The sequence below is a fragment of the Erythrolamprus reginae genome, chromosome Z (genome assembly GCF_031021105.1).
Source record: "Erythrolamprus reginae isolate rEryReg1 chromosome Z, rEryReg1.hap1, whole genome shotgun sequence".
Taxonomy (NCBI): domain Eukaryota; kingdom Metazoa; phylum Chordata; class Lepidosauria; order Squamata; family Dipsadidae; genus Erythrolamprus; species Erythrolamprus reginae.
In genome coordinates, this window is record NC_091963.1 from 149829101 (window position 1) to 149851803 (window position 22703).

Sequence of the window (22703 nt, forward strand, 5' to 3'; positions counted from 1 at the left end):
CTCGAGACCCGCCCCTCCTCAATTTTTGGAAGTTCCCTGGGTGGCTTTGGGGTAATCCCGCTCTCTCTCACCTGAACCTACTCCACAAGGTTGTTGTTGACGGGGGAAATGTGAGGAGGGGACGTCATGCGCACCTTGCAAGCTTCTGGACAAAAAGGCAGCATAGAAATCTGACAAATAAATTAATCAGCTGTTCCAGCTCTACAGGAACGAGGGAGATTTGTTCTCATAATCTGGAGAAGAAAATCAGTAGTCTTTCTGCTTAGCACAGGGGCCGGCAACTTTAAACAGTTGAGAGAACCATCTGGACCCATTTTTCCACAGAAAAGAAAACACCAGGAGCCACAGAACTCTTCCCGTGCCTGAACATTTCCTGAGCGGCCATAAAACTAACATGTATGGTTGAATTAAAGATTCTGTTCCCTTCTGAAACTTTTCTTTTCTTGGATTTATCCGTGTTTGGACTACTGGAGGGGGAGAGGGCAAAAAGCTGAACAAATTGCAAACCGGTGTGCATCGCATGTTAGCAGTTGTGATGCCTATTTTGAGCACAGCAGAACCACAACAGAGGGATGAAAGAGCCAGAGCCGTGGGTGCTGACCCCTGGCTTAGGCAGGTAAGAGGGGGGCAAATTCACAGAGCACATGAAGCAATTTCCCCATAAACCGGGTGCTTCATTCTTTTCAAACAAGCTACCATACAGCAAAGTATTACAGTCTTAACGTAGCATTTATTAAAACTTTCGTAACTGGAGGGGGGGGATTTATAAAAAGCAGCATAAGGCATCCCCTGTTGTGCGTAGAAGTCTCTATCGGCCCCATTCTGTTAACGGAAAAGAATCAAATTGCTTAAACTCGTTTTTGGCACCAGCTCTGCTTTCATAAACTTGTACTCGGGCTTTCGGTCTTACCTAAAGATACGACTTTGCATTTGCTCCTGTCAAAATTAATCTTGATGGATTGTCTCACTTACTCCTGCTTGACGCGAGCTTTCCAAATCTTAATGAGGTCCTTTAAGATGCTTGCAACACCCTCACACACACATAAACCACACACATTTTGTGTCATCTGAAAATTTGGGATTTTCTAACTCCTTAGCCGAGCCCATTGACAAATAAGTTGAGCAGCAAGGACCCTACAGAGTCCCCACTCAATCCTTCCTTGGAGCCTGATCCAGAGTCACCTCTACAGATAGTCCTTGATTTACAACAATTCCTCTAGTGACTGTTCAAAAGTTACATCATTGAGAAAAAAGGGACTTATGACCATTTTTCACACTTAGGACCATTGCAGCATCCCCAGGGTGCCATGCTCAAAATTCAAACACCTGGCAACTGACTCATATTTTATTGTTATTATTATTATTATTATTATTATTATTATTATTATTACTACTACTACTACTACTACTACTACTACTACTACTACTATTAATTGGATTTCTATGCCGCCCCTTTCCGAGGACTTGGGGCAACTCACAATATATAAAATATAGAGCACACAACATTTTAAATCCAATTTGTGACTGTTTCAGTGTCCCGGGGTCACATGATACCCTTTTGTGACCTTCTGACAAGCAAAAGTCCAATGGAAGCCGGATTCACTTAACAACCAAGTTACTAACAGTTGCAGTGATTCACACTGAAACTGTTTGTACCACCACTTTGACAACACTGTCAAATGGGGCAAAACTCACTTAACAACTTTTCAGAAATGTTGGACTCAATGGTAAATCAAAGATTACCTGTATTCGCTAGATTTTTTTTTCAACACACTTTGAATACTCCAGGTCATTATTTTGCCATCATTACTATATAAGAACCATTCCTATGGATAGTTAAACTAGTAAAATGTAGCTGGCATTGTTTCCTAAATATTCACAATCTAACACCTTCATAATCTGAGTTTAGTATCATCCAGTGAACTGTCCTGCAGACATAAAATCCATTCCTGCTAGCCAAACAGCCCTTAATCCTCTCTTTATTTACTAGAGGTCGTCCTCCCTTCCTTAGGTCAACTGTTCGGCTGAAGTTGAGGTCCTCCCTGGAGAGAAAACCTCGGCAGAGATGGGACTGAAAAGCTCCCAATGGTACTTTTTCAGGGGGCAACTGGACGTTTTTCTTTTGAAAATGTTTCATTCCTCATCCAAGAAGCTTCTTCAGCTCTGACAGGATAGTGGTGGAATGGAAGAGATTATCTACCCTATTTTTTATCCACTATGCTGTCAGAGCTGAAGAAGCTTCTTGGATGAGAAGCAAAAGGTCTTCAAACGAAAAAAGCAAGAAAGCCCAGTTTCTACCTGTGGGAAAACCGTGACCTGAATGACTGAGAATCTCTTTAGACTGAAAAAGTTCTTATTTTATCTCATTCCCTGTTCCTATCCTTCCATTTTCTGTGAGCAGCGGCCTCCCCCTCCTTCCTTTTCCTCTTGAGGGAGCCAAAATTCCCACCACCACCACTTGTTCAAGTTCTTTTCATTTTTTTTCCAACTCTCCATATATAAATATCAATTCATATACATTAGCATCTTATCAAGTATTAACATACATGTATACATTATTATCCAATAAACCAACATAATCTTACATACATCATTGTCAAGTTGCCCGTCTGTTTCCCCCTTACCATATCACACCCCTCTCTTAATGTACCTCGCTTTTCTCTACTTTCTTTCTCCTTCTCTGCCTTCCTCCTATTTCCCTCTTTTCCCTTCCTCTGACCTTCTCTTCCTCCTTTTCAAACTCTCATCTCTCTCTTCAGGGTCTTTTCTAAGTCCCTTTACACTTCAGTCTAACATATCCCTACTTATAGCTTGTATCCTCTCTCCCTCCATGCTCAGTGCTTGCGCTTGAGTGGTCTCAGCAATAATCGTGGTAACGCCACTTCCCTGGAGGCAGGCCACTAAGAAGCCACGATAAAATATGATCAAAGGACTAAGGGTTTTTGGTTTTCTTTTAAATAAGACCAAAAATGTAAATGTTTGCATTTATTATTTGCTTCCACAGCGAGATCAGAGGTTGAAAACCTGGTGTGGTAAGTATTACGAACAAGGAAGCCCCATACACTGCAGGATAATGAGGGCCCAACAGATTCACCCCACCGGTTACAAGAACCGTTATCTAACTTACAAGGCTGTGGGTTTGTTTGCTTCTTTAATCCTCTTGGATCTGTATAAACCCAGCAACTGAGTTTGGAGTTGCTGCTTTCATCCTAGCAAATAATAGAGACCCAATAAATAATAGAGAATGGATTGTAGAATGGAAACGTTACCAACAAGGAAAGGGGCTCTACAACACGACAACTTGTCACAAAAGATCTACTGCTAAATACAGAAGATTGCTAAAAAAAAAATAATTAAATTCTGACAAGAAGTTTTCTTCCTTAGTCTGGAAGGACAGATGCCATCCATAACCCAACAACCCAAGGAAAGAAGGGAGACTGCAATGCTATAGATTAGCTTCTTGTAAATCTACAGAATCGGCCTAATTCCTTGATGCAGAGTAATATTGACAGGGGCCCACCATTAAATCAAAGGCAGGACAACTGGGAAGGAACAGACATTTAAGGAGCAATGCATTCTTCCTCTTAGGAAGAGCCCCTCATATGTGGGGCTGACAGTCACAGGGGCACATGGAAAGAGCCCATCAATTTCAACAGATAATTAAATCAATGTGTTGTCTGGCACATCCACATTAGTGTCTCTGTGTATATATACTTATATGCACACCCAGACTGATAAGAATCAAGTCTCTAGCCTTCAATAGTGATGTAATAGCAAAAATTGCCCTGGTGACTTTTGTAGCCACCAACCAAACAACAAATCGATAAATCAACAATTTCTGTAGGCTAACTGTGTGTTACAAAAAATGAAGGGGGTGGGTGGGTAAGAGAGAATTTCATTGCCTATCTGTTGCAGTAACGCCGACAGGTAAATAATAAAGCAGCACATCGCACAATACAAGCAGATATGATATGTATGGGGTTTTTATGTGTTTTAATGTTTAAATTGTTTTAAATATTTTATTCATTTGTTAAGGCACCCGAAGTCCTTTGGGAGTTGAGCGGAATAAATAAATAAATAAATAAATAGGTAATTGGTGGGTAGGTAGGTAGACAGATAGACAGACAGATCTCAACTTACAATCATTCATTTCAAGACCATTCCAAGTTAGACCACCACTGAGAAAAAGGTGGCCTTCCCTTGGTCATGTGATCAAAATTCAGGCTCTTGGCAACTGATTCCTATTTATGACTGTAGTGACCCATGGATCATGTGGTTGCGTTTTGCGACCTTCTGAGAAGCAAGGTCAAAAGAAAGCCAGTAACTGTGTTACTAACAGGTGCAATGCTTCATTTTAAGTGGCATGGGAAGTCGCAAGATGGGGCAAAACTCTCTTGGTGACTCTCACTTAGCCACAAAAATTTTGGGCTCAGTTGGGGTCAGAAGTCGAGGAGTACCTATGGTGAGATCAGCTTTCCTAAGGCATTTGCAATCCTTCACAATTCAGAATTCCCTTGGCGAAAGTGAACCAAAGTACAAACCCATTGAGACAGAAAATTATTTTGCTTCTCATGAAGTTTACTTTATCCTTAAAACTCGAAGCAAAAGAATAAGCAAGCTTCCCTGCTTAATATCTGCAGGAAAGACACTATATGTAGGTGAAACTCAAAAAATTAAACTACTGTGCAAAAGTTCATTTATTTCAGTAATTCAACTTAAAAGGTGAAACTAATACATGAGGGAGACTGATTACATGCAAAGCAAGATAGTTCAAGCTGTGATTTATCATAATTGTGATAATTATGGGGTACACAATCCACAATCTCAGAAACTTAGAACTAGCAGAAGTTTCTTTTAATGTCTAAACAAATTTCAATTACTTTCACTTTTGCACTCTTTTCATAGGCAAAATAGTTACCCAAACATACAATTTGAAAATTGGGGACTTTTTTTAGAAGGCTTTTTATTTTCGGGATCACTTTTGGGTTTTTTTATGTGAGGCTTGGCCTGGTGCTGCCCGTTTGGCTCCGACCCTCTCAATCTTTCCTCTTGGCACACTCGTTTACTCTGAACAGCAGGTGGTCTCGCCTACTGACTCCCGATGCTCACAGGATATAAACATTTTTGTCCTACAACAAATTCTTCATGTGAATTGGATTCTGACACCTGTTAGTCCTTCTAAGGTTACATACCTGTATTTGAGGTAGGATTTTATTCATTTTTATCTGGTTTTTGGATTTCGGAACTCTCCCAGTAAGGTTACTGCAAACTCTTGGCCAGGGGCCTTAAATCTCCAGGGCTGGCAAGGAAAAGCTGCTCATGATAGGCTGGACAGCCAACCCAGGTCAAGGGAAGACTGGCCAAGTTCAGTAGGGCACAGCCCCATAAGATCTCTCTCCTTAAAAGGCCCTGCTTAATCCCCCACAATTTCTGCACCTATCAGCCTGCAGCCCATGTGGCACTCATTCCTGCCCAATGAGGGTCAAAATATGGCCAGAGATCTTCAACACCCCGCCATCTCTCCAGCACCCTTTTTTCTAATTATAAACCTCCAAGTGGCCTCATTTTCCCACCCACCCCCATGGATGGCCAACCCCATCCTACAATGGGAGCTATCCCCAACAGGCCTAGGAGACAGGATCTCCAGATACTATGTGGTGGTGGGCAATAGTTCCCCCTACCCCTCTCTCAGAAACTGCCCCAGCACCCATCCCAACTAGCATCCCTCCGTGCAACCTAAATGGTGTCAAAACCAGGCCAAGAGCCTTCAAGTGCCCAGTCACACCAGCACCCCCATTTCTACTTATACATCCGTGACCCCTTTCTACCACAGGCTCAGGAGTTGCCCACTCAGCCCCCAGACTGTGAAGAGGGAAAGTGATCCTCTCCACCTCTCCTCCCTTAAAACTCTGCCTCAGCCCCAATCCCCTCCACCCAATGGGGTGCTAAAACAGACCCCTAAAGTGGGGTCTCTCAGAGACAGCCTCACCCCACCTCCTGACATGTTAAAACAGGCCTCTTAAGTGCCCTGTCAAACACCCCCCCCCCCGCCTTTTCTACTTATACAGCTCTCCCTTTCCTCCATCCCACAATGGGTGTCATCTCACCACGGGCCCAAAGGGTGGGTCCCTAGAACACTTTGACTGGCGGGAGGGGCCAATCATTTATTTATTTATTTTATTTATTTATTACTTAGATTTGTATGCCGCCCCTCTCCGAAGACTCGGGGCGGCTTCACAGACACGTTGGGGGGGGGAATTATTCCCTCTCCCTTCCCTCACAGACCCTTTGGGGGGCAATGATTCCTTCTCTTTCCTCTCCCTTCCCTCACAGATGGGGGGGGGGGATGACTCCCTCTCCCTTCCCTCAGACCTCTTGGGGAGGCAATGGTCTCCTCTCCCCTCCCTCACAGGGGGCAATGTTCCCCTCTCCCCTCCCTCACAGGGGGCAATGTTCCCCTCTCCCCTCCCTCACAGGGGGCAATGTTCCCCTCTCCCCTCCCTCACAGACCCCTTGGAGGGGGCAATGATCTCCTCTCCTTTCCCTCATGGATAATTTCCCCCCTTCCTCTCCTTCAGACACCCCCCTCACACACACTTAGGCGGAGCCAAGCCCCGAGACAGGACCCGAGGGAGGACTTTCCTTCCCGCCGCCGCCTGGGAGGGGCGTCTGGCTGGTCTCACGAGGTCCCAAGCCCACCCACCCACCCCGATAAAAAGCGTGAGAGCGGGGCGAGGCACACACAATGCAGATTTAGAAGACGGAAGAGTTTTGGGGGAGGGGGGCCGCCACCAGAGCTTGTTCCGGGAATCCGGCCCCTGGGGGAGGGGGGCGAGAGGTAAATGGAAGAGCGAGAGAGGGGGGATGGAGAGGGAGGGAGGCAGGCGCGCGCGCCCCCGCGGCGGAATGGGTGGTTGGCAGGAGGGGGGGTTGTGGCACGCGCGCGCGGTGGGGGGGGCGGCGGCTGTCCCCTCAGCATCCCGTCCGGCCCCGCGGCGTTCGAAAGCCGTTGCTTGTTTACCAACAGCCGCCCCGCCCCCATCCCTCTCCCCCTCCCTCTCTCTTTTCTTTGGCGCGCGCGCGCGAGGGGGGGGGCAGCCTCGCTCTTTCCCTCGCGGGGGGAAGCGAAGGGGGGGGGGCGGCCCTGTTGAAATGGCCGTTTGTTTATTTACCTGGCGGCGGCTGGGTCCCTCCGGCGGCCGGCGTGGAGGAGGAGGAGGAGGCGGCGGCGGGGGTCAGCGGGGCAGCCTCCTCCTGCGCTGAGGCGACGGCGGCTGAGGCGACGGCGGCAGGCGGGAAGATGTCGCCCGGGCTATCGTTCCTAGCGGCGGCGGCGGCTTCTTCGTCCTCGTCGGCTTCTTCCTCCTCCTCTTCCTCCTCCTCTTCTTCGTCTTCCTCCCCCTCCGGCTCGGACACCACCATCTCCTCCTCCTCTTCCTCGTCCTCCCTCAGAGGGGAAGCCATGGTGGTGCCGGAGGAGGGGGTGGCCGATGGGTGGGGGAACACCGGAGTCGAGCCGGCGGGCGGGGTGGGGATGGGGGGGCGGCGGCGGCCCCCCTTCCCCGCCTCTCGCTCTCCCTCCCTCAAAACAGACCCCCCTCAAACCATCCCCCCCGCCCTCAACAAAAAATGGCCCGAAAAAAAGAGGGTGGTGGGCGTGTGGGGAGCGTTTGGGGAGGGGGCGCGAGGTGAAGTCCCATGCGATGGCCGGGACTCTTCTTCTTCTTTCCCTCACAACTTTTCTTCTTCTTCTTCTTCCCTTTTCAGGGTTTCTTCCTCAGACGCTTCTTTGGGAAGGAAATAAAAATTAATACATTCGTTAAAAAATAAGGGGGGCGCGCAAGGGGGGAAAATTGTAAAAAAATATTCTCAGTTCTGAGGTGGGGAGTTGATCATATTTTGCCACCCGAGCCAATAAAAAATAAAAAAGCAACAAAAATGGCCGCCTCTAAATTATATTTCTTTTTTTAAAAAAAGCGACCCCCCCCCGCGAGATTAAAAATAAATAAATGGGGTGCCCCCCCCCGTAAAAAGAAAAGGAATGAAGGGGGAGGAAAAAAATATTTACCCAAAATGGCTGGCTTAATTTTTAACCCCCTCTTCCTTAAGCTTCCATAAAAAAAGAGAAAGAGAAATGCCCCCCCCTTCCTTAAAAAAAAAAATTAAAAATCCAGTCAGGATCAGCTCCAATTTTTTTTAAAAGGCAGAAAAAAAAATAGCCAAGAAGAAAAGAAAAGAAAGGATAATCAGGATCAAAGCAAGGGGTTTTTCCCCCTCTTCTTGCTGTGGTGATATTTTCTTTTCAATCGCCCAAGATCTGTAGTCATGAACAATATTTAGACATTCCTGGCACTGGGGGGAACCTGACAAGATTTCTGCATAAAACAAAGATGGCTGCTCTAAATTATTTCTTTTTTTTTTCCTCCTCTCCTTAGGCTCTTCCCCCCCCCCCACCTCCCTCAATAAAAATATTTTTTACGGGGAGGGGGGAAGAGAGAGAGAGAGAAAAGGTTGGATTAATCAGTACTCATGCTCTGTTATGACATCAGCATAAAATTGTTAAAGGTTAACTAGTTCCATACTAGTCAGACCCACGACTTTGGTGTGTGCTTATGGTTGCATTACTAGCACAAGAGAGAGGGAAAAAATAGGGGTGTTTTATTTCCTCCCCCCCTTTCTCTCTCTCTAACTTTAAATACTTCAGAAGGGAGTGGCTTATTTTTCTCCTTTTCCTCTAGGGCAAGAAAGGAAGAAGAGAAAGGGGGGGGGGAACCCTCCCTGATTACTGCAATTCATTAAAAGATTTTTTTTTGTCCACATTCACAAAGGAGATTTTATTGTTTTCCCAGATGAGATTCTTTTGATACAGGCAACCGGACACAAATATACATGCATATGATTTTGATCAGATTTTGCATTTTTAAAAGGCTATGTTACATTTAATAAAATTTGAAAGCTAGGTTGTGGCTACCCTTAAGTGTGTTAGATTTGCCCCACAGGAATAAATTAGAAGGCATAATTAAATTAATATGATAAAATACTACAAAGATATTTTTTTTCACTATCGCCAAACTGACAGGGATTTAGGGATGATTGTGAGTAATCCAGTAGGGAGATCAAAACACTTAAATTATTGCATGTGGTCTCAAAAAGTGTCTAAAATTAAAGTGTACTTTTGCCCCAGGGAAGATTTTTCCCCACCCCCAAAAAAGCACCTTGTTTCTGATGCATTATGTTCCATAATGGCTGAAAACCATTTACCCTATTTTTACAGCGGAGAAACAACTAAAACCCATACAATTAAGATGGAGACAAAATGAGTTAACAATAGGAACACAGCATCGTTATTACTGTCAAACCTAATACTGTACTGTATAACATATGCTTGAGTTTAAAACACCTTTTACATCTTTCTGCTAACAGATACGTCTGTGATAAGAATCCACCAACCTAACAAGAAAGTTGTAAAGGGCCTACGTCTCTTCTTGCCTGGCTCTTAGGTTGTAGTGAATGGAAAGTGTCCTGCATATCTGAGAATTACAGAATCAGATTTGCCCTGGGTCACCACGTATAAGTAAGTACCATCCCCACAGAGGAAAATGGAAGGAACAGGGGCTGCCTGGGTCCCTAGTGGCACCGCTGCTGCACACCACCAGACAAACAAATCTCAAGGGGACTGCAGCCGTACCATGTTCCTGAAGGGAAAATAAAGCCCTTCACCAACTCTCTCCACTCGCTGGGATTTATTTCTGAGTAAACCTTGAACTATAAAGCATCTTCAGTGGCCAAGCTTGGGGTCAAGGTTCTGAGTGAAATGTGGCTAGGGGTCTGATCCTGCCAAATGTACCATCTTAAATGAATAGGCCCATCCTTGTGTTACAGAAACCTGCTATAAAATCAAGTATACTTGGTGGAGTGCAAACTTTGCTACGCCCTCCCTACTTGAATTTGTTTCGCACAGTCATTTAAAAACTTGAGTATGATTTAACATTGGCGTGTTGTTCTGGAGTCTTTCAGATAGGGGAAATTCAAATGACTTTATGCCTGGGTCCACGTGTCGCTTTCAATGATAACTTGGTTAAGCTTGTCTTGTATTAATCCAGCCCCCTCTGATTAGTGGGCTATGCCAACCCAGAAAATCAGACTGCTTGAGTAAACCAGGGCAAGCCTATTGTGCAAACACACTCAAGTGACTACTGTTGTTAGCATCAGGATTCTGCGAGGTGCACATTGGTGTTAAATGTTTAAAATGTGCTTCAGCAGCCTTTGTCCCAGGGCCCCTTGTCCAAGCCTTTCTGATTCTTGGACTCCAGCTAGAAAATGAAAATATCCTGAACCCTGAAGGGCTCGAGGCTCGATAGAGATCGTACAGAACCACCGTCTACAAGCACAATGTTCCTTTGCTCAGGGTAATCCCTTTTAAAATGATGAGTCTTAGAATAATAAATCTGGAAACAATGAAGCTTATTCAATGTATTCCAACTTTATTGAAACTGGACCGTGGAGCAAGAGTCCTGTTTCAACACAGAGTATTTTGTAGTGTGCTGGACGCGATGGCAAAAATGTACTCCAAATTTACTTTCAAGGACTATGCGTTTGCAGATTTTCTCCATCTGCAATTTTCTGAAAGTACAAAATGAGGCCAAATCTTGCCGGTATTGATACAGCTTTTTTCTATGCATATATATATAAATTCCTGCCCCATCACCCTTCAGGATATCTAGAAATGACACTAGAAAGCGACTCTGGGGCCCTCACTCCAATTGGTGGGCTGGGGTGGGAAGAGCCTATGAATGGGACGAGAAAGGAGGGTTGTGTAAATACCACCATGCACCTTCTCTTGCCTCCTTTTATCACTCTTGAAGCTCAGTCTAAGCTTCCTCCCCCCTGTAGACTAGTTATAAATGTCCACAGAGGAGTAACTGTGCCTGCAGGAGACACCGTTTGCCAAATGAACATTATTCCCCGTGTGGCTTTTACATTGAACGCAACCCCCTCCAAAGCCCTCCAGGAGCCAGTGGGCGGCAATCCCATTCATTCATGCCTTCATGTTGAAACATTTCCCTGGCAATGCTGGGAGCCAGTGCTCCGGAAGAGCGTTTGAGGTTTCACGCTCTCGGAGTCTTTGGCTGTGAAGTGTGCTTCCTAGTGTACCTACCATCACTCCCCAAAGGCCCTGAGAGACAGAGCCTCGATCGGCACAGCAGCATCTGGATTTGAGGTTTCACCCGCTCTGAGCCCATCAGTTCACACCACAGTGTAAATAAACCTCACTTTCTGAACCTGACCCCAAATCCTCAGGTCCTCACTGTCCCAAGGCGACTGAGATGGGAAGGGCGGAAACATCCCCTGAAGGTCCGTCTTTGGAGCTTCTTCGCAAGGAGCCAAATGCCAGAATTCCATCAAGGGCCTTTATCTCACCCGTTCATGCCCAGCATGTTGCCCCTTGGCTGGCTTTCGAAAGGGCCCAAAGATGTGGCCCTCTTTCTATTGCAGGCCTGCCCTTCCCTTCGGAGAAGTGTTGCTGTCTTGTGTGTGTGTGTGTGTGTGTGTGTGCGTGGAGCAGCTTAAAGGTCTTCCCCACCTGGAGTAATGGAACACACTTGCGCAGGAGAGCAGCCTCTTGCCCCAAATCCATCCCGCGAGGTCACCACCTCCTGCCAGATGTTCGCCTCCGGGCCCGGACCTCTCGGCCCCGTCCTCAAAAACTTGCCACAAACTTTCCAGCTGCTTGTGAAGGCTGGATGGGGTTCAGTGTGCTAGACGCTCCCGCCCTCCCTCCCTCCCTCCTGCAGCCGGCGATTCCAGGTCACGCTCTCCAAGGGCCTACTTGGCTGAACCGCTCTGTTGGAGAAGCTGCCTCTACCACAACCTCACAATGCCTCCTCCCGGCTTAAGCCGCCCGTACAATTGCATCCGAAACACCCGAGCAATTCCTGATCCCTCAATTGCCACTGCCGGCAGCTCCCTTAAGCCCAGGCGCTCTGTCGTTATTCAGCGGCTGGTTAAAAATGTAGTTCCTTCCTGTAACCAACTTCTCGGCCCAACAGGGATATTAGTTATTTAATAATAATAATAATAATAGTGGCAAAACCTGCTACAGAGCAGAATCCTTTTGGACGACCTGTTTTCCCCCTGCAAAGCAAAAGGCCAGAAGTGGGGGGTGGAGGGGGACGGGGGGGGGCAAGGGGAGGAAAAGGACCAAGCCCCAGCCGGTGCCTCTCCTGCAAAGCAGCTGTCGGGTGGAAGGAAGAGTTTGCCAGGGTTAAAGGCAGGAGCAGGTGGGAGGAGAGGCAACCCAGCACTGGGAGGGAAAAGAAAAGCAGGTCGTAGCCTTTCTTAGGAGGGGTGATTGTTGCCTTCCTACACACACACACACACATCCCAGACACACAAAAGATGGAGTCTGGATGGCAACAGTCCCATATGTTCTCCGTACAAGTAAAAGTCTCCCTGGGGGTGATGGGCCCTGCCAGAAGTGTAGATAATATTCGACCTTCAAGTCCGATTTCACAGCCCACAATTCGGATTTCTCTTCTCTCCCCCCAACCTTTCCCTGTAACAGCTGTCGCAGACAGGAGCCCAAGGAGGGAGGAAAAATGACAGCTGGGCTGATGTCGCCACAGCCTTCCTGGCATTATGTGGAAATGGACCCGTGCCCACCCGCCTCCCCTCTCTCTCTGCCCTGACAGGGAGGGCAGAGACGGAGCCCTCGTTCCTGGGCAGCTGCCAAGGTTGACCCGAGAAGGGAACACACCCTCCCGTCACCACATGGTTAAGGTCTGCAGGGTGCCCCCACCCCCCACATGTATGTATGTATGTATGTGTTTAGGTTAGATTAGATTTGTATGCCGCCCTTCTCCGAGGACTCAGGGCGGCTAATGGCATATAATATAACAATACAGTACAACTAATTAAATTTACAATCTAAAAATCCAGTATTTATAAACAATCATACCAGTTCAATCATACAACCTATATCTAATTTCGTTGTCCAGGGGGCTGAGACCTAATTGCCCCAAGCCTGGTGACATAAGACTCTTACGGAAGGCAAGGAGGGTTGGGACAGTGCAAATCTCCAGGGGGAGCTGATTGGAGAGGGCCGGGGCCCCCACAGAGAAGGCCCTGCCGAGTGACATTGTCTGGTTGACGAGACCTGGAGAAGGCTGACTCTGTGGGACCTAATCGGTCACTGGGACTCGTACGGCAGAAGGCGGTCCCCACAAGTAATCTCTCCATTGTTAGTCACAGGAGTAGAACATTTATTCTTTGGGGTCATAGATTAAGTTTCCTTCCACTATCTGCCCAACCCCCTTCCCCCCCTCCCCAGATGGGACTTTGGAGATCTGCTCTTTTTTCCCCTTTCCCAGCCTTCAAGATGCTTTCCCGAAGCCTGGGGAGGGCAAAAAACGGCTCAACCTGAAGCTTGTTCCCGAACTTCTGGCAGGCCCATTGGGTCCAGTTTTCTCCATCCACAGATTCCAGAGGCTTTCCTGAAGCCTGGGAAGGGCAGAAAGGGCCTTCTCCCGCCCTCCAGAACGAGCGTGTGCGCACATGCGTTGGGGGGGGGGGAAGGCAGGCATTGCATTACAGGTGTGGGCACACACGTGTCCTTTTGGCATCCAAGGGGAAAGAAAGGTTCGCCATCAATGGCCTGGAGTTTCCTCTAGGAACCGAATCAATCGCGGCCCCTGCTTGACTGTTTTTTGGATCAAGAGAGGACAGGAAGTGGGTTAGGAAACAAACTAGGGGGGCCTCACGGACGACCAGGAGAGCAGAACGTCAACCCTTGGAAGACCTCCAGGTCCAGACAAGCAACTCCTATTTGCTCCTTTGCTTTGCAAACTGAAACGCGTGTCCCCTCACTTCCTCCAGGCACGTGTGCGTTTGTGTGTGTGTGTGACACCACCCAGCACTGGATAACTCTGCGTGTCCACCCGCACCCCCATAGATAGTGGGCTCAGAAAGCAAGAACATGGCTGCAGAGGCGGAAGGCTCACACTCCTGCAATTAGCACACTTATACGCTTACAGAGGAGGGTTAAGCTCTCGGATCCCCAAGGGGCCGACTTAATTCTCCTTGAGTCTTTCCTGCTCTCTTATGGTGCCTGCCCCTCCACAGAAGCTGCGCCCCCTCCCTGCCTCCTAGGACCAGGGGCCTGCATGCATCCAAGCCTCGGATCTCAACTGCTCCTCAAGAGACTTCTCCCCAATTACCATCGTATAAGCCAGGGGTGGGCAACTATGGCCCTTGGCCAACCTAGCTGCCTGCCTGCCTGCCTGAGGAATTCTTGGAGTTGAAGCCCACAGGTCGTAAAGGGGCCGCAGCGGCCCACCTTTGCTCTCACCTCTGGAATAGCAGGAGGCACCCAGGCACGTCTTGCGGGAGCCGCTGTTAAGAGGTCCGATAGAGACAACCCAAGTCACAGAGGCTGCATCTCAGGATCACTATGGACTAGAAACTCTTTCAGTGCGAATGTTTTAACCTGTGTTTTAAATGCAGAATGATCTCAGATAGACCTCGATGATAGTCACCCTTCCTTTAGTGATCCTTCAAGGTTTCGACAACACTGAAAATAGTGACCATTATTATGACCCTTTTAAACACTTAAAACTCACCCAGTATCCCTGTGGCTACATGCGCAAAATTCGGATGCTCAGGCAACTGACTCATATTTATGACGGTTGCAGTATCCTGGGCACAAGGGAGTAACCTTTTGCAGCCTTCTGATGAGCAATGCTCACAGGTGAGCCGGATTCACTTAAACAATCATGTTCCTATTTTTAACCAGTGCGGTGATTCATTTAACAACGGCGGCAAGGAAAGTCATGACATGGCTTAAAACTTAACAACTGTCTTGTTCAGCAAGAGCGATTTTGGACTCCATGGTAGTATTTATTTACTTTGGCCTTTTTAAAACGAAGCTCTTAAATGATGTCTAAGCTACGGTGAATCCTGGGGACTGATCATAAAAAGTACCACACAATCTATAATGCTTGAGGGCAAAAATGGATGATTTGTAGGGAAAGGTGGCACTCCAGCTCCTACAATCATTGGATGAAACAGATTATCTAGACCTGTTTCATTCAGGCTTCAGGCCTGGCTACAGCACAGAAACTGCTTTGGTCATCCTGGTGAGCCCAGGATGGAGGTTATTCCTCTATCTTGGTGTTTCTTGACCTTTCATTGGCTTTTGATACCATTGTCCATGGTATCCTTCTGCACCAAGTTGGGAGTGGGAGGCGCCATGTTGCAGTGGTTCTCCTATCTCTCCAGATCGGTCGCAGTCGGTGTTGGCAGGAGGACAGAGGTCAACTCCGAGGCTCCTCCTTTGCGGGGTACCACAGGATTCGTTTCTCTCTCCTATTTAACATCTGCATGAAACCGCTGGGTGAGATCATCGGACGGCATGGGGTGAGGTACCAGCATTGTGCCAATGATACCCAGCTGTACATTTCCAATCCCGTGTCAATTTAGTGAAGCGGTAGGTGTGATGTGCGTGTTTGGATGGGAGTTAACAGGCTCAAGCTTAACCCCGACAAGACCGAGTGGCTGTGGGTACTGTCCCCGAAGGATTATACCAACTGTCCTTCTTTTGGGAAGGGAAAAATTACCCCCCTCAGAACGGGCTCGCAATTTGGGTGTCCTCTTATATCCTCAGCTGAAACTAGATCAACACTTTTCGGCTGTAGCTAGAGGGACCTTTGCACAGGTTCGACGGATGTACCAATTGCAACCCTATTTGGATCAGGAGGCTTTTTCGCATGGTCACTCATGTCTTTATCACTTCACAGAAGACTTGCAACGCTCTCTACATGGGGCTACCCCTGAAAAGCGTGTGGAGGCTACAGCTGGTCCAGAATGTAGCTGCATGAGCTATTGTGGGTGCACCTAGGTATACCCACATCACACCAACTCTCCGCCAGTTGCAGTGGTTCACAATCAATCTCCGGACGCAATTCAAAGTGTTGCCCATCCCCTATAAGGCCCTACATCGCTTAGGGCCAGACTTTTTATGGCACTGCCTTCTACTGCATAGCTCCCAGCAACCGATAAAGGCCCATGGGGTTAGCCTTCTCCAGGTCCCATCAGCTAAAGTGTCTGCTGGTAGGGTTGCAGGGGTGGGCCTTCTCTGTGGTGGCTCCGACTCTGGAACCAACTGCCCCCAGAGATCCGTACTGCCCCCACTGTACTGGCCTTCCAGAAAGCTGTAAAGCCCTGGCTTTTCTGGCAGACCTGGGGCCGTTGATCAAATGTGGTATCATCTAGATCCAGCCATGAGAGACATGCATGGTTTTAATGGGTTTTTAAAATCATTTTAAATTGATTTTTTGCTGTTAGCCACCCAGAGTCCTTAGGGATTTGGGTAACATATAAATTAGAGGGGGGGAGGGAGGGAGGGAGAGAGAGGTAGATGATAAATAAATAGATTTACGAGTGACAGAAAGAAAAACCATTGGTTTCTGTATCACTACCTCCAGAGGCAATGGACGTGGGAAACACCTAACTTTTCCACCAACGCAACTGAAAGCCCCATGATTTTTGTTTAATCTTTCAACCGGTTGCATTTTATGTTTTTTTTAAAAAAAATGTCTTAAGTTTTGATTGGAAGCTGGCCAGAGTTGGCTGAAAGATGGGCAGCTCTATATAAATGTTTTAAATAAATAAATTTAAAGGATTTTTTTTAAATTCTGGTATACAACATCCTCTAAGTGATTTGTCCAATTTCCAAAAAACAAACTAGGGTCTCGTTAATATGGGATAGAAGACATTGACAAATCACTCGGGGTACCAGTGCCTAAGACCTTTCTATGTCCACATTCCCAAATACACCAAAGATCGAGTTTGACTCGGACTCCGTCAATTTTGCCCTTAACATACTTTTTTTGGAAATAGACAGTTTATGAAAATGGAGTTTTGGTGGCTGCAATCAATCCTGGACAGAGTTCCTACAAAATCACCCCCGTTAAACACATTGCACCAGGCTTGCTTCCAAGAAAATAAGCACCCAGGGGATATTTGATATGGAGAGTCACATTTCCTTCTCTCTCTCTCCCCCCTCCCACTTTTATTTATTTATTTATTTATTTATTTATCCAATACACAAATACATAGGAAGAAAAATAGACATATATAAGGGTAAACTTAGAGGATATATGAAAGAAAGAAAATATATATGATAAATGAGAGAAAGGAAAGACAATAGGACAGGGGACGAAAGGCACACCAGTGCACTTATGTACGCCCATTACTGGCCTCTTAGGAACCTGGAGAGGTCAATCGTGGAGAGTCTAAGGGAGAAATGTTGGGGGTTAGGGGTTGACATCAGAAGTAACATGATAAAAAGACAATCTTTATTGAGGATTTGCTCTTTTCAAGGCATGCATCAAGGTAGGAATTTTTTAATTTAAAAAAAGTTGGAAACTTGACAATGAAGTCTTTTCCTCACAAACATCTTACGTTTTGTTGCTTTTTTATCCCACTTATCCTCTCATTCCTCCACCTCTAACCATTCCTCCAAACAAACCTTTTGAAAACAGGCCAAGCAGGCGCAAATAATTGCTGCAAGATTACTTAATTTCCTTCAGTGTTAAGCAGGATGTTCAGGCCAGAGGACACCAATTTAAAAATCAAAAAATAAAATTGTGCGGACCCGGATAAAAGGGCCAGCCCCAGGAGCAAAGCTTCTTTCCCAGCTCAAGGCCTGCAGGATAATAAAATGCAATTATTTTTTTAAAAGCCATTTGAAGAATGACGGGCGCTTCAAAATGGCTGCACTGTGAGCCACGACTGACATCTAGTGGCTGTAGCATCAAACAGTAGCAGCAGCAAAAGGCCCTTAAGGTTCAGGCGGACATCATCACAAGACCAGATCGTATTTTAGGGGCCCATCATCATTGGGGGTGCATCTTCCTTTCCACCAAGTCTTGTTCTTGGAGAGAAAATTGGGTTTGCCCAAGGACCAAATGTGCTTTGTGCCGTCCCTTAAAAATCAGCTCTTGTGCCCCGCAGCCATTGGTGAGAAGGGGCACATCTAATTGGCCCTTCCAGCTGGAGGGGAAATAGGCCTACGCCACGACTAGGCAAGTTTCTAGAACTCAGTGAGGTCATCGTTGAAGTAGAGCAAAATGGCGGGCATGAAGGCGTCGGCGTCCATGTTGAGCTGGTAGAACTCCTCGTCTTCGTCGGGGATGTTGTTGTCCTCGAGGTTCTTGTCCATATCCAGGCAGACGCCGTGGTATTTCCACGTGTAACTGGCTGCGTGGGCGTTGTAGGGCAGGTAGCGCCTCAAGATCTCCCACATGGTTTCTTCCGAGCAGACCTGCAGGTGGAACCAGAGTTGTCCATGGGACCTACAGCAGGAGGGCAGGAGGCACCCTTGACACCGCCCCCCTCCCCCCCACAGCTCCTGGGTTCAAGATGGGAGTGGAGAGGAATTGGTCAGCTTGCTGGACTTCCGTGCAGCTTTTGTTCACGCCGCAAGTCGACTCTTTAACCCTAACACTTCCCAAATAAGCCCTGTGTGGACCCTAATCATAGTTAACCCCTAAGCATATACATGTGGTACAGCTATAATGTTGTTTTTTATTTTCACTTGTTTAATCGGGTCTGGTTCTCAAAGGCTGCAAGTTTTCTCAGGAGTAGTTTAATTCATTAATTAATTGATTAGACTTCTATGCCACCCAATCCCGAATGACCATTGCCATTTTTCTCCTTCCTCGGGTTGGGAGAAAGTGGCTGGCACGTGGTCATAAAGCCAGCTTTCATGCCTAGGGCAGGACCAGGACTCACCATCTCCTGGTGGTTGCCCCCAAGTCAGCCAACTGTCTTTCATAGCTGGTAGCACTAGAACTCACCATCTCCTGGTGATTGGCCCCAAGTCACTCAGTCTGCTTTCATGCCTAAGGCAGGACTAGAACTCACTGCCTCCTAGTGATTGGCCCCAAGCCACGCAGCCAAATTTCATATCTAAGATGGGAGTAGAATTCACCATCTCCTAGTGATTGGCTGAAACTCACTCAGCCAAATTTCATGCCTAAGGTAGGACTAGAACTCACTGTCTCCTAGTGATTGGCCCTAAGCCATCCTGCAAGCTTTTATATCTAAGACGGGACTAGAACTCACTGTCTCCTAGTGATTGGCACAAAGTCACCCAAAGGTCTTTCATAGCTGGTAGGACTAGAACTCCCAGGTTCCTACCCCAGTTGCCTTTGCCACCAAACAGACTCTCCTCCAATTTCCAGCCTAACAAGCTAACAGCTGCCCTGCTCAAGGCTTTATGTCAATACAGTACATACGAAAGTCACCCAGCATAAAATACGGATTGCGGAGAGGGCCTTGGCGCCAGGCAAGGGCTGGGGAGGATGGGACTCACCTCAAGGGTCTGCTCCAGAGTAGCCAGGGTGTTGATGATCCGAATGAACCGGGTCTTCGCGGACAAGGTGCCGATTTCGTACAGGGGGTGTTTCCACCAGGGCTCCCCAAAATCATTGGCCCAGTCCGAGCGAGGAAGAGGCGGAGGGATGTGGACAAACCGCCCCTGGGGTGTGTAGTACTTGAGGCAGCCCGTGCGCGGATCGATGTGGGTCTGTATCTGCAGGTAACAGACACAGGGTGGAAAGCCCCGATTCAACCATCATCTAAAGAGAGACGGCTCCCTCCAAACGCCACCCTACGGGAAATATTTTCCCATTTCAAAGGAAGATGCTTTTCCCTTCATCCCTAAGTCAAAAGATGAAAACTTTCAAACATTTGCTTAGGATCGGAAGGTCGCAAATTCTCGGCAAGAAATGGGCATTGTGGAGGACAGTCCTCAATTTACGACCGAACCTATGAAAAGAACGAGAGAATAAACACACCAATATGATAAGCAAAAAGATAGAGGGGTGGGCCCAAAGGCGCTTTTTTTTTTAAGGAATAAAACCCAATTGCCTTTTGAAAACGGACAGGAAGCAGCAGGTGAAGCTAGACAAAATCACATCAGATTCCTGTACAATTAGCACAAGGGCTCCCCAAGGCTGTGTACTCTCACCACTTCTCTCTATACACCAATGACTGCATCTCAAAGGATGCATCTGTTAAACTTCAGATGATACAACAGTGATTGGTCTTATTTGAGACAACAATGAAACTGCATACAGGTGGGAGGTTGAACAACCAACTTCATGAATGGTGCGACCGGAACAATCTAAAACTGGACACTCTAAACCATAGAAATGGTTGTAGACTTTAGGAGAAACCCTTCCATCCTTACAATACAAGACAACACAGGATCAATAGTACAGAACTTCAAATTTCTAGGTTCTATCATATCTCAAGATCTAAAATGGTCACATAACATCAAAAACATAATAAAAAAAGCACAACAATATTCTTTCTGCACCAACTCCAGAAGCTCAAACTGCCCAAGGAGCTGCTGATCCAGTTCTACAGAGGAATCATTGAGTCTGTCATCTGCACCTCTATAACGTCTGGTTCAGTTCTGCAACCCAACAAGACCGACAGAGACTTCAGAGGAGAATCAGAACTGCAGAAAAAACAATGGCTGCCAGCCTGCCTTCCACTGAGGACCCGTATACTGCACAAGTCAAAAAGAGGGCCGGGAAAATATTGACTGACCCCTTGCATCCTGGACACAAACTGTTTCAACTCGTACCCTCAAAACGTCATTACAGAGCACCGCATACCAAGACAACTAGACAAAAAAGCAATTTATTCCCAAATGCCATCACTCTGCTAAATAATTCCCTCAACAAACTATTTACTAAGCCTGCACTACTATTACTACTAATTTTTGCTCATCATTCCTATCACCCATATCCTCTCAATTCTGACTATGATTGTAACGTGTTGCTTGTATCAAGATTTTTATTAATATTGATTGTTTCCTGATTGCTTATTTGACCCCTATGACAATCATTGTGTCATGATTATTGACAAATGTATCTTTTTATTTTATGTACACTGAGAGCATCTGCACCAATGTTGCGTGTTCAATCTATTCCATTCCATTCTGAAAAACACCTTTGGGAGGGGAGAGTCTCCATAGACACGGAAGGGTGAAGAACAGAGAGCAAGGTCTTTACACACTATTTTTCAGATTCCAGTCCTTGGAATTGTAGGTCGTAGGTCAAGGACTACTTGCGGGCATTTCCGAGGCCCACTTCCTGGATCGGGCAAAAGGGTTGATCCAGAAGCCTTGCCCACCCAGCCTGGTGCCACTGGACACTCACATCTCTGGTTCTGGGATTGAACCAGTGGCTGATGTCTTTCCCTGCCACTTCCAGGATGGGCTTCATGAGGAGGTCCCCTGCATGAAGAGAGAAGCCAGGATCCACATTAGAGCCACTCCGTTCCGACATTCTTTTTTTGGGGGGAGGGGTGTCCTAATCCCCCCTGTCTTACAGCTCCTTGAAAATGTCTTCCCCTCACTTATGTATCTTGAGGGCGTCCAATGACACCCCAGGAGCATCCTTTTGTCCCTCTCCGGAGTCTCAGGATGTGTGTGTGTCAAAAGAGTCAACTTGGGGCAGCCATCAGCACACAACAGAAGGATGGAAAACTGCAGAGAAAGACTAGCTGTCCATCAATTCTGCCCTTTTGTTTTCTTAATTCGTTTTAGTTTTCATTTTTGCTTTTGAAAGTTTTGTTGGGGGTGGACATCTGCTTATGGGGGTGATACCACGCTTTTTTTTAAAAAAAACTTGGTTTTAAATTGCCTTCAACTGTTTTCAAGGGGTTTTAATATTAGATTGTATGTGTTGTGTTTTTGGTTGTGGGTAGTTGGACGGAATACAAATATGAATGAATGAATAAATGAATAAATGAATAAATAAATTCTGCCTCATGTATCCCAACGGCTGGTTAGGTCCCACAGAGTTGGCCTTCTCCAGGTCCCATCAGCCAGACAAGGCTGCCTGGTGGGGCCTAGGGGAAGAGCCTTCTCTGTGGGGGGCCCGGCTCTCTGGAATCAACTCCCTCCAAGGATTCGTACCACCCACACTCTCCTCGCCTTCTGCAAGGATTTAAAAACTCACCTTTATTTATTTATTTATTTATTTATTTATTTATTTATTTTTTCGATTTTTATGCCGCCCTTCTCCTTCGACTCAGGGCTGCTTACAACATGTTAGCAATAGCACTTTTGAACAGAGCCAGCATATTGCCCCCACAATCCGGGTCCTCATTTTACCCACCTCGGAAGGGTGGAAGGCTGAGTCAACCTTTGCCAGGAGGCTTGGGGCCCTTGAATTACACCTAGCTCTGCAAGCCTAAAATTTGGCCCTCCAGCTCCTTTCTTCTTCTTTCCACTCCCGTCCCGTATAAAACACTTTTCCCAGCAAGGACGCCTCCCTCCACCTCCCCCCCCCGCTCAGATAGATTGCCTCTGCACCTGGAGGCTCTGCTGGGGAGTGGGGAGGAGTTTTCAGCCTTGCCCCCGAAACTCCTCGCCCCCTTGCCCCTCCCTTACCCCTGTACTCTTCGGACAGGAGGGTGAGGTCGTACACCCGCCCCAGATAGGAGACCCATAAGTCCGTCGGCCGATTGTGCACCGCCACCTCCCGCGGCGTGAAGAAACGCTGCCGGAAGGAGCCCTCCATGATTATCGCCCGTGAGCATGCGCCGCGTCTCGCGGTTCCCCTTGGCAACGCGCTGCCGCAAGGCCCCACGGGAAACGAAGTCTCGCTCGCTCACCCCAGGGA

General features: G+C 47.1%; 2 protein-coding genes across 5 annotated transcripts in view; both read right to left on the bottom strand.

Annotated features, from left to right (window-relative positions):
- The window catches only part of CHD3 (chromodomain helicase DNA binding protein 3), a 129580-nt gene extending 121238 nt beyond the window's left edge, over positions 1–8342 (bottom strand). For 3 of the 4 annotated variants that reach the window (XM_070727501.1, XM_070727500.1, XM_070727498.1), the window contains exons 1-2: positions 8069–8342; positions 7173–7787 (exon numbers count right to left, since the gene is read on the bottom strand). In XM_070727501.1, the coding sequence (XP_070583602.1) occupies positions 7173–7464 (292 nt within the window). In that variant the 5' untranslated portion in view covers positions 7465–7787; positions 8069–8342. Of the gene's footprint in view, positions 1–7172 lie in introns of all 4 variants that reach the window. The other variant, XM_070727499.1, reaches the window with a different exon arrangement.
- Positions 8343–17332: 8990 nt separating this feature from the next.
- Positions 17333–22702, bottom strand: CYB5D1 (cytochrome b5 domain containing 1). Its single transcript, XM_070767301.1, has 4 exons — positions 22472–22702; positions 21234–21310; positions 19376–19594; positions 17333–18322 (listed from the first exon to the last, which is right to left on the bottom strand). Exons 1-4 carry the CDS (start codon positions 22599–22601, stop codon positions 18092–18094), a joined length of 657 nt encoding a protein of 218 aa, XP_070623402.1. The 5' UTR covers positions 22602–22702; the 3' UTR covers positions 17333–18091.
- Between the last annotated feature and the right edge of the window lies 1 nt (position 22703).